The 17,461-nt window shown below is 42.1% G+C and overlaps 1 protein-coding gene across 1 annotated transcript in view; it reads left to right on the top strand.

Annotated features, from left to right (window-relative positions):
* Positions 1-3,586: 3,586 nt before the first annotated feature.
* Positions 3,587-17,461, top strand: part of usp43b (ubiquitin specific peptidase 43b) — a 105,199-nt gene continuing 91,324 nt past the window's right edge. Inside the window, exons 1-2 of the mRNA XM_084072707.1 lie at positions 3,587-4,619; positions 11,682-11,831. Coding sequence (XP_083928833.1) covers positions 3,957-4,619; positions 11,682-11,831 — 813 coding nt within the window. The 5' untranslated portion in view covers positions 3,587-3,956. The remainder of the gene's footprint in view (positions 4,620-11,681; positions 11,832-17,461) is intronic.

The following is a 17,461-nucleotide window of genomic DNA, read 5'->3' as shown; positions in this document are numbered from 1 at the left end:
AAATGGGACTTTATGCCGGGTCTTTACTATGCATTGTCGATGTGCTTCCTTTTTCACGCTGAGTGGAGACTGGAGAGCTCAATTGCACAGGATATGAAATCTACATGCATCCTCTCTGTCTGTGCTGTGTTGGTAATTGACTTTGCAACTTGTGAGAGAAAAATAGAAAGGCACCTGCATTTGTGAAGGGAAGTGTGGTATTGCTGCTCTAAAAATAACTTCAAATAATAGTTGCAATGGAGGCCAAAGCTAGAAGGAGACAGCTACAGTACCAACCCCAGAGTTGATTATTGCTTATTCACACTCTCTCAAACATGTATTTACACTACCGACTGCAACAGTACAGTAGCTGGAAGCTGACAGCAGCAACTCAGATTAGCATAGGACTCGTTGGGAAAAGCAGAAGTCCAATGTAAAATAATAAATAAATAGTTGTTTGCATAGTCATTAAAAATTCGTTGCAAATCTGCAGAAAATGTTATCATGTATGTCCAAATCTGTCCCTTTTCAGGAAATGGAAAAAAGAACCTGAATCCAATATAGGTATATGATTTAGTTCATACTTTTCATCGGTTAAATGCAGTGTTGGGCTGTAAAGTAATAATTTATATTACTGTATTGTTATTACTACTTTCCTCTCTAAAATAGAGAATGTAATCCAACACGTTGTGAGCTTTGACAAATTGAAAGTTTTTGCTACTTTTGCGCAACACTGTCGTATACGCTGAAGCATAAGATAGGGCTTAAATGGTTAAAGGATGACCTATAGCATTCATTTTTCAAATAAAAAACATAAAAATATTAAATATGGAGATGCAAGGTTTCTGCCTGACAGCAACGATATATATACAATTTTCAAAATGAATTTGCATTGACAAGAAAGCCTATTGGCCATTGCCTGCAACCGCCTGCATAATCCTGGTGTAGGAAATAATGAGCTTTTGTGTTTGGGGTGCTGCTGGATGGATTTTTACACATTGTTGTTGTCGGCAGTTTAATGAGTGTTCTTTATAACTATGGTTATTTTACAATGTTGTAAAACATGTTTATCGCACATGAAGCCATGTAATGGTTCTCTCTTACTGTATGTGTTTGTTTGAGACAGGCTGTTTACTGGTAAATCTATGATGACTGTTACATTAGAACTACAAGTTTCTCTCTGTGTCCGTCGATGACAAGGCCATCACATTCATAGCAGAGAAAGGAGACCATTTGTAAGTGATAGTGCCTTCACTTTACCCAGTTCTATACTGTTCTCTGTACAATTCTCAGTGTTAATTTAACTCTGAGAGTGTACAAATCTCAGATCTTTTTTTTTTACAGTCTATAGGCCTCAGTCTATCATCTCTCATGTCACTCACCAAGGCATTTTTGAGTGGGAATGATCTGAATGTGTTGTCACAACAGCCAAAAATATATCAATGGCAGATACACACACAATGAATGACGTTGTCTCTCCTCATAGGCAGCGATGACAGTGTGGTGAAAGTGTCAGGGTACAATGAGGACAATGTGGCACGTTGGGATTGCGCACAGCGGCAGCATCGCCATTTGGCAGTGTTGGTGCGCACTATGTACAATAGTTGTACCAGCCACTCTCCAGTCACCGGTTTACAGCTGGAATAGACCCTACTGTCAGTATTGGGGTCGAACCAGGGACTTTTTGAGTCACTGGCCAGCCTCCCTGCACTTCAGAGTAGAGCAGCGGTTCCGAACCTTTTTATCCTTGGAGCCCCCCTTCTTACATCTGACAAAAGCTGAGACCCTCCACACACGCACAACAAATAGAGAAAATAGGCGATTTAAAAAAAGACTTTCTACTGTTTTTTTAATGCTGTAATCACATGCCCAAAAGACTGATGCCAGTTTTAAAGTGAATGAAATCAAGTTTTGGATGACCTCCAAACAGACAAGGCCTCGCGCCCCCTGTGTGATCTTTGGTGGGGCCCGGACCCCAGGTTGAGAAACACTGACGTCGATGTACAGCTGGAATACCCCCTACTGTCAGTTCTGGGGTCGAACCAGGGACGTTTCAGTCACTGATCAGCCTCCCTCTACTTAAGGTAGAGCATTTCCGCCTGCAGATCCTTGGCTGAGACTCCTTTTCAAGGCAGCCACAGTAAGGAGGAGGCGTGTTTAATCACTACCACGATAAATCACGTCCAAAGTGAGCGAGGTCTGTGTGATTAAACACTTTTTTTTTGTCTTGAGCAAAGAAGATAAGCTGTGCCTCTCTCCAATACTTCATGGTCTAGGAATGATAGTAATAACCCAGGTCACTGTAGCTCATGATAAATGTCCTCCAGGGTTTAAGTAATGAATTTTATCTTGACCATGTGGGCTACAAAATGTGTTTTCCACACTCATGCATACTCTTCATGGGGGCTGCTTTTGTTATTTCAATAATAGGTAGAGTCTGTGTTCCATCAACTCATAGCCAGATAGCCTACCCAAAAGACTATGAGTTGATGGAACACAGCACCATGCACAGGGCAACTAACCTTTATTGCAATTTAATGGAAAACCATCTTACGTGGAATATGAATTTGGTCCAAATCTACAGACGTATTAGGCTATTTGTGACCACTTTAACTACGATGACCGAATCTGAATACTGAACATTAACCGCAAAGCCTAATGTACTTTGTCGGACAACTACTATCGAAAATAGCCTATAGATCTGCTATCTTATAATAATCTACAGTGATTCTCAAACTTTTTAATTAAAACATGGAGAGGGGGGGAGTGGGATGGGGAGAGAGGGAGGAGGGAGAGAGAGCCTATTTTTCACCCATGCCATAACCCGGCCAGGGGTGGGGGGGGGGAGAGAAGGAGGGAGAGAGAGCCTATTTCACCCACGCTGGGGAAGCTGATAACACTGTCAGTTTGTATTAGGCTATTTATTTTTTATTTCAACATTTACCCATGTACTTCAAAATAGGCTCCGTGTAGGTAGCTAATATCAGAGGCAGCAGCAGGGGGCTCTTCAACATTAAAACATTTGATTACAGAGAACTTATATTGTTATTTCCAAGTCCAACCAGTGTATCATTAAGGTAGCAGGCTGTGCTATTTAGCCTGGAAGTTATAATGGAAGTTATTATGCTATAGTGTTGTGTCACGCCATGTTGAATAGCACACAAGATGATTTTGGTGAATATAGCCGAACTAAAGTTGCACCATGCATTCAAGAAACAAAAGTAGCCTGTTATATAGTAGAATATAGAACACATAAAAAATATACATTTTAGACATAATGATAACTTTGAAACGGGACATTCTGCATAATGAGTACTTTTACTTTTGGTAGCCTAGGCCTACTTTAAGTATATTTTGATGCCAATACTTTTGTACTTTTAGTCTTTAACTTTTAACAGAGTAGGCCTACTTCTCCATTGTAGTATTGATACTTAAAGAAAAATGTAGTACTTTTTCCACCACTGACCGTAATCCAAATCTCCAATAGCTTTGGTATTCGTAGTGAAGCAGTGTTATCTGAAGGGGTGTATGTGCTGGAGAGTGGGAGGGATGGGAGGGGGCAGTCAGTCAATCGCAAGCCAGTTCCAGGAGCCAAGTTTAGAAACGATGGGCAGCGCGCTGCAAGTGGAAGGCGCTGCGTGTCATCATCATCATCATCATCCTGGGTGGCATCATGACGAGATGTAGCTGCTGCTGGTGACATTGGCAGTGGACCGGGAGCGATGATGGTGATAATGAAAGCCTTCAGCAAGTGTCGGAATGTATGAGCAACGTTTTACCGCCTCACTGGATGGAACAGCGTGTTGTTGTGCCTTATTGGCTTCGAGGATGGTGGCACCGGATCCGTGCGCTTCTCTCCCTGCTGCCCGGGCAGCAGACAGCATGGGGATGAACATGTGACACACATGGGCATCGATCGGGGATTCGGAACATCGGACATATTAGAGAAACATTTCTCGAGAGGATATCATTAAGTCATGGAGAAGCAGCTCAGGTTCAGAGATGAAACGCCGACGACGTCTAAGGAGGTGAAGGCGCGCAAGGAAAAGAAACAGAAACCCGGGAAGCTTTTCCGGAAGAAGTCGCTCAAGTCCGTCGGGAGTTTTATGAACAAGATCATTAAAAGTTTGGGCACTTTGGCCCACTTCGGGGACGCGGCGGACGCGCGCGACGCGGAGGACGACGACGGGGGCTTTCGGGACGGCGCGCCTTGCACGCTCAGCGCCAACTCAGGGATTATTCTCATCAAAGACGACGCACTGGTTCCGGGGGATCATCATCATCATCATCATAACCATCACGCGGTCAATAAAAAGCCTTCGTCGTCTTCTCGCACCACCTCCTCCTCGGTGAGGGAAAAGTTGTCGTGGTGCTACGGGGACAAGATCCCGGGCGTGCTGGGTCTGAAGAACCACGGGAACACCTGTTTCATGAACGCCGTGGTCCAGTGCCTGAGCCACACCGACCTGCTGGCGGAGTATCTGGGTCTGGAGCGGTACAGGCTGGACTGGAGGCAGATGAGGAGGAACAGTGATCAGACACAGCCTGCTGCCAGGGGAGAGGTGACAGAGCAGCTGGCGTCACTGGTCAGGGCGCTGTGGACACTGGAGTACACCCCGCAGTTATCAGTGGAGTTCAAGGTATCCGCCAGTGCTGGAAGTACTCAACTTTTCTTTTTACTTGTGTAAAAGTTTCAATGAAAAGATCAATACTCCTGTTACAAGTAAAAGTCCGGAATTCAAAATTTACTTGAGTTAAAGTGCAAAAGTATTGCCATCAAAATGTACTTTAAAGTATCAAAAGTAAAAGTACTAATTTTGCAGAATGTCCAATTTTACAAGTTTTCAAATGAATACAATGTATACAAATCTTTTGAAAATGGCAGATCTACAAGCTCACAATGGCAACAGGTTGTGAGCTTGTAGATCGGCTATTTTCAAATAGCCAAAGTTTATTAAGGGCTGAAGTGGGTAGGCCTAATGTATGTTTTGTAATAATAATCAAAATCTACAAAGTAACTAGTAACTCAAGTTTTCATATAATTGTAGTACCCTAGAGTAACAAAGTACAATATTTGTCTCTGAGATGTAGTGGAGTAGAAGTTAAAGTATTGAAAATTGTGAATACTGAAGAAAGTAAAAATACCTCAATATTGTACTTAAGTAAATGTCTTAGTTACTTTCGATCATTTATCCTACACTCTCCTGACTGGGTGTCATTAACCTCGGCATAAATATTAAATAATTAAGTTCAAAGTTGATGATAGATTTTAAAATACAGCCCATGTTGTATGAAAACAAATGAGTCGGATCCTGTAAACTGGCAGAAGAGATGGTGGAGGAGGAGATTAGTGATTGCGTTACCACCTGAAACAGGTGCATGCAATAATTGCATCAACGCATGATCGCACCTGGCATTTATCTCTCTGGTGCTCTCTTGATGATAGCCACTGCACAAATAATAGTGAGATTAAAAACCTGCAGTACACATTCAAAGATGATGTATGATGTTTACTGTACATGTTTAATGACATAATAACAAATACAACGTATGTCCATAGGGTTTTAGAACGCCTACTATCTAGTCAATGAATCCAGGTTGCATTATGCACATGACCATCAAATCAAATGAATATAGTCTGCATTCAGTTTGGAAAAGGATGTCACAGGTCTTGCATTATTTGCCATTACTGCCAGCAAACCAAAACCTTCATACTGGTAATTACAAGCACAGTTCAAGACCTGAGACTTCACCGAGTCTGTCAGATTATAATGATGTAGCTGTCTGGTGCAGACAGTGTCACCGAGTCTGAGGGCATAGGGTTACCAGGTGTCTGGCTGAAGTGCTGCTTGGGCACTTTCTTCCCTGCAAGCTCTTTGTTCTAAAGCACTGTCAATCCTTGGAAATAAACAATGGCTCCACTGTGCTTTTACAGAATGCCAGACAACCTTATTAACTAAACCAGCTTGTGTGTACAGTTGTATACATCGATTGCCCTTCTGTGTGACCCTTTATCAGGCCTTCTCATTTCAAAGTGCCAACTTTTTAGTGAGAAGCACATGGACTCGCTGTGAATGCCATGCTGTAGGCCTACTGTACATTGCATTGGTCCTCTGTATAGAATACAGGGATTTGGACATGGATTTGTTTTAGTGGAACGCTCTTCCAAATCCGACCTCTCCGTGGATCAGGAGGCTGTGACACCATCCTATCAGGAGACCCTCAGGCTCTCCCACTCTGCTAAAGAGGAAAAATGAAGAAAAGAAAAGAGAGGGAAAAAAACAGCGCACTTTATCTGCCTGCAGCACTTTGTTCCGGATTTCTCTGAGCAAGGCAAGATGAATATAATATAGAGCAAGAGGAAAAAAAAGAAACATCCACAATGGATTTAATCTTGGAAATGCTAATTAGGCTGAAAGGAGGGGGTGTGCGTTTTGCTATAGGCATACCCTGACCCCCTGCAGTAAGAATTAAAAGGCGCTACGATGGCTCTCCTCATCCTCACGTGTAATTTACTGGAAGTAAAAAGGTGGAATTTTTGCTGCACAGAGTGAACTAAGTGCGGTTGATTGTGTATGCAGATTGGGTTACAGTTATGTTGCAGTGGCAGCCATTGTTGCATCGCTTGTTAAACAGGTCTTGTCTCAGGTGAAAATCAATCTTATTCTTAACCTTCTTCCTTTTCCTTTTTCCTCCCTTGCTCTTTGACCCTGTGTTCATTGTGGAAAATGCACCAGCTCCCCAGCCTGTACAACCAGGTCCCTATAGATCTCTCTGATTTGACGACCACTAGTCAGAGGGAAGAGCGTAGAACCATCTAGTAAAGATTTTGAGATAAGGCTAAAAGAAGCCTGAAGCCTCCCGCTGTCATGTGATGGGGACATATCCTGTGTTGGAGCATAGAAAGGGGTTTGGCTACTTGGCTGCGGTTCTTAGTGACCATAGGAGGTCCTGAGTTCACAGTGTCTCGGCCTTCTAAAATTGCCTGTTAAGTAATACCACAGCTGCCTGGAGGGACACATAATAATCAGATAGCACTGCAGCACTGTGTCTGAAAGACTTACATTAACTCTCAGCTGCAGGAGCAGCAAGTCAACGCAAGCGATTTGCAAACAATAATCTCAAAATACAGATTCTTTTTTTTCCCCTCCAGAAATTGTTGTTTCTTTTGTTTGTTTAACTTGATTACCAATTAGCACTGGGCTCTCCTCTGCAAGCCATGAATTCACTAACAGGACTCCCTCCCTATCTATATTCACCCCATATTCCCTCTCTGAATGTGAGGACGGAGGAGCTCTTATAAAAAGTTTACAGAATTAAAGGGATCCTTTTGTTGACAATCAGACATTCAGCTGGAAATAGACTGCAGTGGTCTCTCTTTGAACACACTACACTGCACTACAGTTTATACAGTACAGTACACGCCACTCTGTATAGGCAGAATGCGGATATTGTCTCCGTTGATCAAAAGAAAAAGTTCCCCCCAAAGTACGTGCATCAGCAGCAGGCTCTCTGTCCACACAGGTCAGCCCGGCTTCGGAGTCCCAGGCTGGGGGGAAAAAACAACAAAGCCGTTTCTGCAAGATGACTGGCACGCTGCCACATTCCAGTAGCACCTGGCTCACAGGACAAGGGGAGTTTAGGGAAATGGGGGGGTGGTTGGCTGCATACATTTTATATAAAAGGTTAAGTGCCACCCTGTGACTTTGCAATGTTCTACTTGTTCACTGTGGCTTAACATTGGCTGTCACCAACACTGCAGCTGAAGGTATTATGAGTGCAGATGCATGCTTTGGATCCGGACAGTTGGTTCTGATGCATTTTCCGAACCCACCCAACCCCCACCCTTGTCAGGCTGGTGTGTTTGCACAGGGGGGCCCATACAGGGACGCAGCCTTGAACTCCAAGAGTTACTCAACAGCCAATGTATTGGTTCCCTTAACATGAGAGGCCTTAGAAAGGAGTGGGCCAGGGCAGGGAAAGGGTAGAGGCCTGCACAGGACTGTACAGGAATGTAAGTCCTCTCTTCTGTATGTCTTGATGTTGATGGGTCTAGTATCTGGGAAACGCAGTCATTTTAATGATTGGCATGTTTTGGTCAGGAGTCAGGACCTCATTTTGGTAACAGTGACACTATCGCTCAGGTATGTGTCAATATTTGCTGATTGCTAATGATTATACATGTTGCTGGTTTCAGGAATTTAACAACTTTCAACCTGGCGTCCCTATTTTGGGCAGGTCATTATAGGCGGAAATGTTCAAAATTAAAGATGTCAGAATTTTCAAAAATAGCTGATCTACGAGCTTACAACATGTGGCTTTGTGTGGTATTTTCACTTTGTGTTTGACGACAAAGTATATCAGGGCATAAGTGGTTCAAGATGTCAAGAAGATGTCATGATGCAGACGGATGGAAACAATGTTCATTGTTTGTCATTTTATTTTTCTGAAGGAATTATGTGCTTCACCTTGATACTAACATTGATTCATGCCTCATTACACTCAAACCAATGCCAGTCTTTGGCCATTAGAGTGTTTTGTTTTTTAATGCTACTGCAACAGATGAAGTACCGTATGCTTTTCTTTTATAGGATTGTGCATCACCATCAATCCTATACATTTTTCATTGTATTTTTCTTTTGTGGACGAGAATATCAATCACATGACAAATGTCGCTAAATGGGATGAATACACTTTGGCTGGTAGCCATTATCCTATTCAAAAATAATTATGAAACTGCGCAGCCTTTTTCACAACCTCAATTATAATACTGAGACAAATGCCACCTTGGAGGGGCTAGGGGTAATTACTGTTATTACTTTGCTGTAATAACTATTTACACAACATGTGGTTATGACACTGTACAGGTGTGTGCCCATGGTTCTCATGGTTAATCTGACTGGCTCTGATCAAGAACCACAAATGTTTCAAATTGAACATTTAACACAGAGTTTATGATGTTGCATAATTTGAAGGTATAGAGGGCATTTTGTTGCAACAGTATATTGTGCATTAAAGTGCTTTGCCAGTTGTCCACCACAAAATGCAAGGCTATTAACCCTGCAAGGCCCAGTGTGATCGCACGATCACATGTATGTTTTATAAAGAAATGAGTTTAAATCATTTTTCTTTTCTGTTATTTTTGATTTTTTTCACCTCTAAATCCTCATTGGGTCCTATTGTTTAGTCTTACAATGCCATTGGCCAGGATATTTGCATATAAATACACCCCACAGAGCCAGGAATCATCACAACTTGAAAAGAATCTGGGCCTTGCAGGGTTAAGAACTTACAAGGAATAAAAGTAGACTTTGAATTAATCCTGTGGGGGGGGGGGGGGGGGGTTCACTTTCAGCTTCACACAGCTGATGGCTGCTCAAATTGACATGATGAGTGCTCCGGGGTGAGCTGTGAGCTGTCAGGGGTTAAGTGTCATGCTCAGGGACACTTCAACATGTATACTTGGCTGACCTTCTGATTACCGGGCGGCCTCTCTACTCACTAGCTACTGTTGTCCCATAGATCTCCGAGATAAAAAATGGTGACAGATTAGAATCCCTCATGGTGCATCCGGCTTGGTCGGGCATTCCAACAAACACAATTTGCTGTGTTTGTGGGAGGGAAGCCAGATGGGCAGGCCGTTCTTTGTGACTGCACTAGCGAATTCCTACAGGTTGGTCAGGGCGCCTGTCAGCACGGGTGTTGAACTACAGTATGAGGAACATGGGCGTTCCTCCACACGCACTACGTCCACCCGGTGAAGCTCCTCACTCGCAGGTGGAAAGAAGCGGTAGGCCCTTCCATGTGTATCAGAGGAGGCATGTGGTTTCAATACCAGCCCTACAAAAGGATCAACCAGTCAGAAAAACTCCCAGTAGGGGTCAGCAGTAACAAGATTGAACTGTGTGGGCAAAATCATGGAATTGGCATAACGACTAAATTGGGAGAAAAGGGGAAGAATTGCCTACAAAAATAAATTTCCACAGAGAAGTGCGTTGTACATACCACAGGGTCACATGCTTGTCTGACCATCATATAGTTAGTGACAACAAACACTGACATACGGAGGTTCAGATATTACAGTACCAGTATTCTACATATTTTGACTTTAAAATGAATGTTCAGTAAGCAGCCAACGTTGATGGACAGCACAGTTTTTGCCTTTGAGGTGCAGGCAACCTTTCAGCCTTGTTGTAGCTACTTTGACTTTAAAGACACCAGAAGAGATCATCAGTAGTTTAAAACCCTTATTGTCCTGCCAGAACTGTACTACACAGTAAAATCCTCAGAGTCAATTTATCCATTTGTAACTCAAGAGTAACTCGAGACTGTACAAATGGAACCAAGCAGACCTGTTAGGGTCCGTTTGGTTCCATTTATGCACTCAGAGTTAGCTTCTCAGTAGTTTTCTACTCCCCCTCCTCCCCTTTGTTCTTCTCTGTAACTATGTTGTAACCACTGCTTTGTGCTTCCTCTACCCAATATATTATCATTCAGATAATGCCTAACAGCCATCTTGTTATGATGTCCTAGCCGTTATGACAGACGACACATGACAGTGTGTGTATAGGGGGGTGATATTAGTGCATTTTGAACCAATGATCAGTCTGATGTTCTCTCTCTATCTCTCTCTTTCCCTCTCTCTCTCCCCCTGTTCTCTCTCTCTCCCTCTCTCTCCTCCCCCTCTTGCTCTCTCATAATGTCTCATTACTGCCTCTGCTCTTCCAGGCTGCCAGCTGTGGTTCACGCGGTTAATTCCTGCCTAATTGAGTCGTGTGCCATTCACAAGACTGAACGCCGCACATTACGTTTTGTGTGGGCTGAGGCAGTCCTCCTCAGCCTACTTTCTGAGTGGACTGACAGCTTAGATGTCAAAAGAAAAGCTCTCTAGATGTGAGTGCGTTGAGAGGAAGGGGATATGGATTGTTTTTAAGTAGGATAAGACTTTTGGCGTGTTGTTTGCAGTTTGAAACAAATCTATTCCCTTTAGCTGAGATGACTTAGCATCAGCGTGGGCCGACTGGCCAGCGAGGGGGGGCGCGAAGAGCATTAAGTGCAAATTTGCAATTCTAGAATTCTTCTGATCAGCGTTCTGTGGTGAGCGAGAGAGAATAGGCTTGATAAGTGATTGACAAGTGTGCAGGCCCACTGTTTTCTCTGCATTTATAGAGGAAATGCACTTCAGGTTTCTGTTGATAGGGGTCCATTCAGTAGTTTGAATTATAACAACAAAACACATCCTGGTTGTCAATATCTGGTAAATATAGGTAAATACAGCACTGCTTGTGATTCAAGGCTATGTGAAAGAGAATTGTGCAAACAGTAGCTAATAGCAAAGCAATGTTGTTCAGCTACCCCAGCTGCTGTACATTACAGCATAACTAGCTGTCAGATTTAGAAGTGTATTAATACCATTTTGTTTTTAAGTTGCAAAAAAATGTTTGTGGGATTATCTGGTCACCGTTAGCCTTAAGTTATTCATGCATTTTAAAGTCTCTGCCTGTGCTATGTGCTTCTGCCACTGAAATTAGCATACTGTATTCTAGCCCAAACATTGTCAACAGTACGTTACTGGATTAAACCTCTTTCCTTGCTCATTAAAATGCACTCACTAGTAGCTAGTAAATACAGTGTATGATATGATGCCAAGCTACATTACTTTACATAAGCTTTCTTTACATTTACTTTCTCTTCCTGTCTAGACTATAGTGTCCAAGTATGGTTCCCAGTTCCGTGGCAACTCCCAACACGATGCACTGGAGTTTCTCCTCTGGCTACTGGACCGTGTCCATGAGGACGTCAACCTGTCTTCCTGCAGCAACAACAACAACAAGATCAAAGCCCCGGGGAAGGTAAGGCTCCACCAGGTCCATGTCAGTCTGCTCAGCCTGTGTAGGAAGGGGTTAACTACATGGTCATTCTTCTTGCCCCCGTGCAAGGCCAGTCAGTATGTCTGTTGGCGGCATCAAAGTAAGTACAACTTACAGATAGTGGCAAATACTTTTGTATCTGCACAGAGTTATGTAGGCTACCAACACAAATAAAAATTTTGCTGTCAACAGATGTGGCAGAGTAGCAGAAATAATGGCCTCGCAAAGATTGTATATTCATTCAGATATTCACTCATTGTTGAAGGTCTGTTGACATATCGTATATGAATTCTCACATTCACTGTTGATAAAAGCTACATATATACATTATTATATTTATTGTCTATACAGTACATGTATTCATTCAATTTATGATTTTATTTTTTTGTGCATCTACAATGTACATATTATACATTGTACATAGACTGCACAAATATTAATTCTAACATTCACTGGCGATATATGCAAAGTGATAGATTCATTTAGTTCACTGCACATTTATATTTATTGGCAGACTCTCATTCAGAGATCCAGTGCACACTTCTAGGGCCACCACTCTGTATTTTATTCTATCTTTTGTTTCCCCCTAATCTATTTTATTTTGGTGCTTGGCTAGTCTTACCTGTTTTATCACAAATAAAGGCTTCCCAGGGTGTTGTAAAAAGTTCCTCTCACAGCCTCTGCTGAACCTGAATTTAGCCTTGAGATCATATACTTATTTTAATCAAATCTGCCTCTAAACACATTATTTCTTTTGTTAAGGCATTTTATATACATAGTTAAACTATTTTGTTTAAGTTTGAGCCCAGATTATGGAGTTTATGGGCTTTAATTCTTCTGCTACACTCATTTGAACCCAGCCAGTAAGTGGAGGTAGGCAAGAAAGCTCAGTCATGTGAATGCTAAAGGAACAGAAATGACTCTGAATGAAGGCTTCTTCCATAGAGGCATTATATTCATTGATCACTGCAAGTCATTTAGCCTCGAGTTCTTGTTTTGAACAAAATGCGTCAAATCATGAACGCAGTGTTCGATTGCCGTGAAACTTGCATGCACATTCCCACTAGGCCGAGGAAGAAATGCCACCCTTTTCATATTGTCATTTTATAGCGCCACCAGGAAGCCGCTTTTTGCAAAACCCTTTTTTTAAATATTACTCTTACAGGTTTTGTCCAAATATCACACAAATCGATACACATTATCTCTATAGTCATGCGATCAAGACAAATCTGTCCGATTTTTCATATACTATCCTGATTGGCGAATTCTGAATATTGCTGGCCCACAATAACCTACCTGACCTGGCGGAGACCTGTGCTCCGAGGAGCACTTTTTCTAGTTCGCTCTGATGTCTAGTTTGAGGCAGAGATTACAGCCAGCGATAACAGTTGATGCTAAGAACAGAGCCAACATGGGTTAGCTCTAGGTTTCCCATTTGTTCAGCACTGCAAGGTTTGTTTTATAGTTTAACTAAAATCAGCATTGTTATCTGATACGTAGCTAGCGACGTTGCTCCATGTGTAACACAGCGCCTGGGGACATAGAGAATTGAGAAGCATGGTGATTCTCCATGGGGCGTGTGTCTGCCCCGAGGCAGGCCTGAAGGCCCAGCAGAACTCCATACCCCCTGGATGGAACTTTGATCTGCTCTGCTGTGAGCCATTAGTGCAGGAGTTTCATGTATTATTAAAAATAAAAACCTTTGTACTTTTGATGACATATACACACCCCTCTTTCTTTCTGCCTCATCAGGGTGATAACCAACGGCAAAATGTGCTGCATTTCACTGTCGGTGAGTGAGTCACCACAAATAAATGTACACATCATCAGCATCCTGCATATCCTCAGGCGTTGCTCTCAATATGATTCATTCTGTTGTATCTTCACTGGTGCAGGATAACGCTCACAGTCCCATGACCATGACCGTACATGACGCAGTGCTTTAACATGTCTTGTAATCAAATTGGCGGACTCGGAAAAACATGAGTAGTAACGTTTTGCTGTGTTTGCTCACATAAATTGGAGAGGAGTATGATGCATGTTTTCTGGAAGGAGTTAACAGTGCAGTGTGGACTATTAGACTGTCTGTGCAGTGTAACATGACAAAGACAAGGCCATAATTAGGCTTAAGGGCCAGTCTGCCTCTCTTCTGGCTAAAGTATTGCTTGGTCTTGTCCTCATTTATTGAGGTTGACACCGTATCCTTCTGTTAAGAGGACTCTGATCAAATACACGATCGGTAGTACTGAGATGAATGAAAGGTTGGATAGTTGAAACGAAAGGTCTCTGTATTTCCAGTACAGTATGTGTGTGTTCATGCATGTTAGCATGAGTGTGTGACCCAGAATGGACAATTTGTACACTCAGACTCAGACTTCAGACTTACATTAACACTTAAATTAACATAATTTGTGGATCTGGAAGAGCAAGTGTGTACAGGTCAATGGGCATCTATGTGAACGTGAGTGTACAAAAGGCTCCCAAAAAACATCTACCCGGGGTGTTCTACCCAGGGGGTGGTCCAAATAATTGGTCATTTTAGGAACAAAGACAAAAAGATGACGTTTAATGTGTTGGATTCTTAATGGAAAATTAGATCAAGTGATGTACTGTAATACTCTGTTGTCTATACAGATCTCACAGTGTGCCATCTGTGATGCCATTACGAACAAATTCTGTAATTTGTGTGTGAACAAGATAGCTCAAAGGCGGGTTTTCATAAAACTTGATGGGAATGATCAGTTAAAGAGATGATTAACTGTAGGTTGAAAAGGTTAATGGTCAACGTCACATTCGAGGGCAGGGGAAAACTACACACTCATATCTAAAGTGGAAATGGCTTAATCTTGCAGATATGCACTCTTCTGAGTGTGATGCTTGATAACTTGAAAAAATATTTGAAACTTGAATGATCAGTAGACAGCCCCGAATAAATTATATTTTGGGTCAAAAAGGGCAAAGATCGAGGTCAAGGTGTGACTTAGAATAACTTTGAGAGTTGCGCAACACGAAAACTCATTGTCTCATGGCCTAGACTATGTTTTGCACCCTGTTCATCCGTCCGTCCGTGCCCTGCTTTTTCCACATCTGCCTTTTATAGCGCCACCAGGAGGCCGATTTATAAAACACATTTTTGGATTATCACATTTCACGCAAATCGCTACACATGATCTCTATAGTCATGTGAACAAGATGTAGCTGTTTGATTTTTCATATTCCATACTGATTGGCTAAGATTGACACCTAAAGTTTGCAGGAGTGCATGGCCCGTTTTGAACAAAATGCTTCAAATCATGAACGCAGCGTCCGATTGCAGTGAAACTTTGCACACACATTCGCACTACGTTGATGAAAACTCTGTGTGGGGGGGAATGAATTGGCTTAACGAGGCAAATTGGGTAGGAAAAAGGAGGTAAAAAATGATTGGCAAAAAAAATGTGTGAGAGAAAAGAAAGTGGTTAATTGTGATCTTCATATACAGTAGTAATGTAAAATTACATTATCAGCTGGGGGGCCCACCAACCATGCTCTTTAGCTTTTTGTGTTGTGTGTTGATCACTGCACACCATAACACATTCACTCTCACACTCTCCTTCCTATTGTCCTCCCTGTACAATTGATCTATTACCTTATCTGGACTCAAGCACAATGCAGTGACTGATATTACAGGAACAACGTTTCAATCTCCTTATGAAAGAGCTGTCCTTTAGTTCAGGCCCAGAGCTAAACAGTTGGTGGTAGGTTGTGGACTCACTGCCAGTGAGGGGACGTGGGTTGATCTGTTAGTGGCATTGCAGGAGACCAGAGCTGTAGGGTTGGTGATAAGGCCCCTGTCACGCCACATCTGTAACGCCTTCTAGAAACAACCTTATTAACACCTAGGTGTTGAGGTGTTGAAGAATTCAAACCGAATTAATCAAAATATCCTCTGACTTGAATGCTTTATTCAGTTATACGATCAACTTTAAATGTTGCCATTGGTATTCATATCGAGGATCGGATTGTAATAAAAACTACCTCTTGAACTGTCTGAGGAAGTGAGTGTAGCAACTTTGGATTTTTTTTATGACAAAAATCTGTACAAAACAAACTTATGTCATGTGTGAGGTCATCAGTGTGAGCTTTTGTTTACTCTCTGAAAGTGTTAACCTTCTAGTGAGAAATATAGAATACCCATTTCATTACATTGCCATACCAATTTACAAATGAAAATGAGTCTGGAGGACCCACGTGCTTCTGAACGCAATTAGACATGAGCTTGTCAATTTTCATATGTTTCTGAAAATGTAGGTGGGAAATAGGCAATGCAGTAACAGAAACCTCTTGTCTTGTTGTCTCATGTTGTCTCTCTGTGGTGTCAGGTTTTGTTTTTCCATCATAGCTACATCCTATATGCATTAGTCTACTTTAAGCATTAATAATGGCTGACCTTTTCCTATGAACTACTAACACAAATTCCCACTGCCTAGCCTGGGTAAATCATATGCACTCTCTACATTCCACTGTGACAAATGGCTTTGTTCAATACTCTCACGCCTTTAAATCCTGCCATAGTGCCATTGCACTTATCCATGTGCGTAATCAAAGTGTGAATCAGAAACAGCTCATAGCTTTTGAAAGTGCAAAATAGTTTAATGGGCTTCAGAGACATGCCTAGATTCCTGCAGGTGGCAAAAAGTCAAACACTTGGCTTTAAAGAGGTGGTGCCATGGTTTTGCACTTTTTCTGTTTTTCATGTGTGTATGAGGTTGATATAACTTCATTAAGCCCCCTGGTGGTGTTTTTATGGTGTTTTATGTCTTCTCTGACTATTTTGAGTTTCTACCTGGAGGCTGAAACCTTGAGGGTCAAACGTGCCAATAGAGAAACAGCGCTTTAGTGACATAGTAAAAATATACCCTCCCCCTCATTATCATAACACAACAGGTGTGGGCATGAGGAGGAGGAGGGACAAGGACAGGTGGGTGGTGCTAAGGTGGTGGAGGAGGTGCTAAGGTGAGAACCAGGCATAGTTAATGAACTGGAGGCGTGTCCACATAAAAACATAATTTTAACAATTTCTGTACACTTTTTTGAAAAAAATCTTCCTCCTAGTATAACCATAATACCTGATGATTATGTTTTAGGGGGGGAAAAATCACTGAAAATCACGGCACCCCGTCTTTAATATATTGTTAGCGTGAATCGGCAGCCAATTTTGGCCTTAAGAAACTGATTAATATCAAATGTTGCTGGTGTGATTAGCAGGGCCATCCTGGGGTGTGTGGGCAAATAGTCAGAGTCAGATGACATGCAGTCGGGAACCCCCAGGACCCTTGTGACAGACCATCTTATAAGACACACATGTGATGGAGGGAATGGGACTTGGAAATGAGGAGGTAAAAATAACTCAAATAGGACATGGATAATTAATGGCCCATTTGAGTAATAAAATGCTGTAAACAAGCTGGGTTTTATTTCTACTTTCCTTTGTGAATAATAAATGTGTATCATTTTAATGTTGAGAAGGGCTGACTGCTTTTCTGTTGCACATGACAAGTGAGCCTAAATTATTCTAACAATTATCTGACTTTTATTCTCATAATTATTCATTGCCATCGGTGAGCCCCCTC

Source organism: Gymnoscopelus microlampas (assembly GCF_963454915.1).
Source record: "Gymnoscopelus microlampas genome assembly, chromosome: 11".
In the NCBI taxonomy this organism is placed as follows: Eukaryota; Metazoa; Chordata; class Actinopteri; order Myctophiformes; family Myctophidae; genus Gymnoscopelus; species Gymnoscopelus microlampas.
The sequence above is the reverse complement of the archived record's forward strand: the minus strand, read 5'-3'. Positions and strand labels throughout refer to the sequence as shown.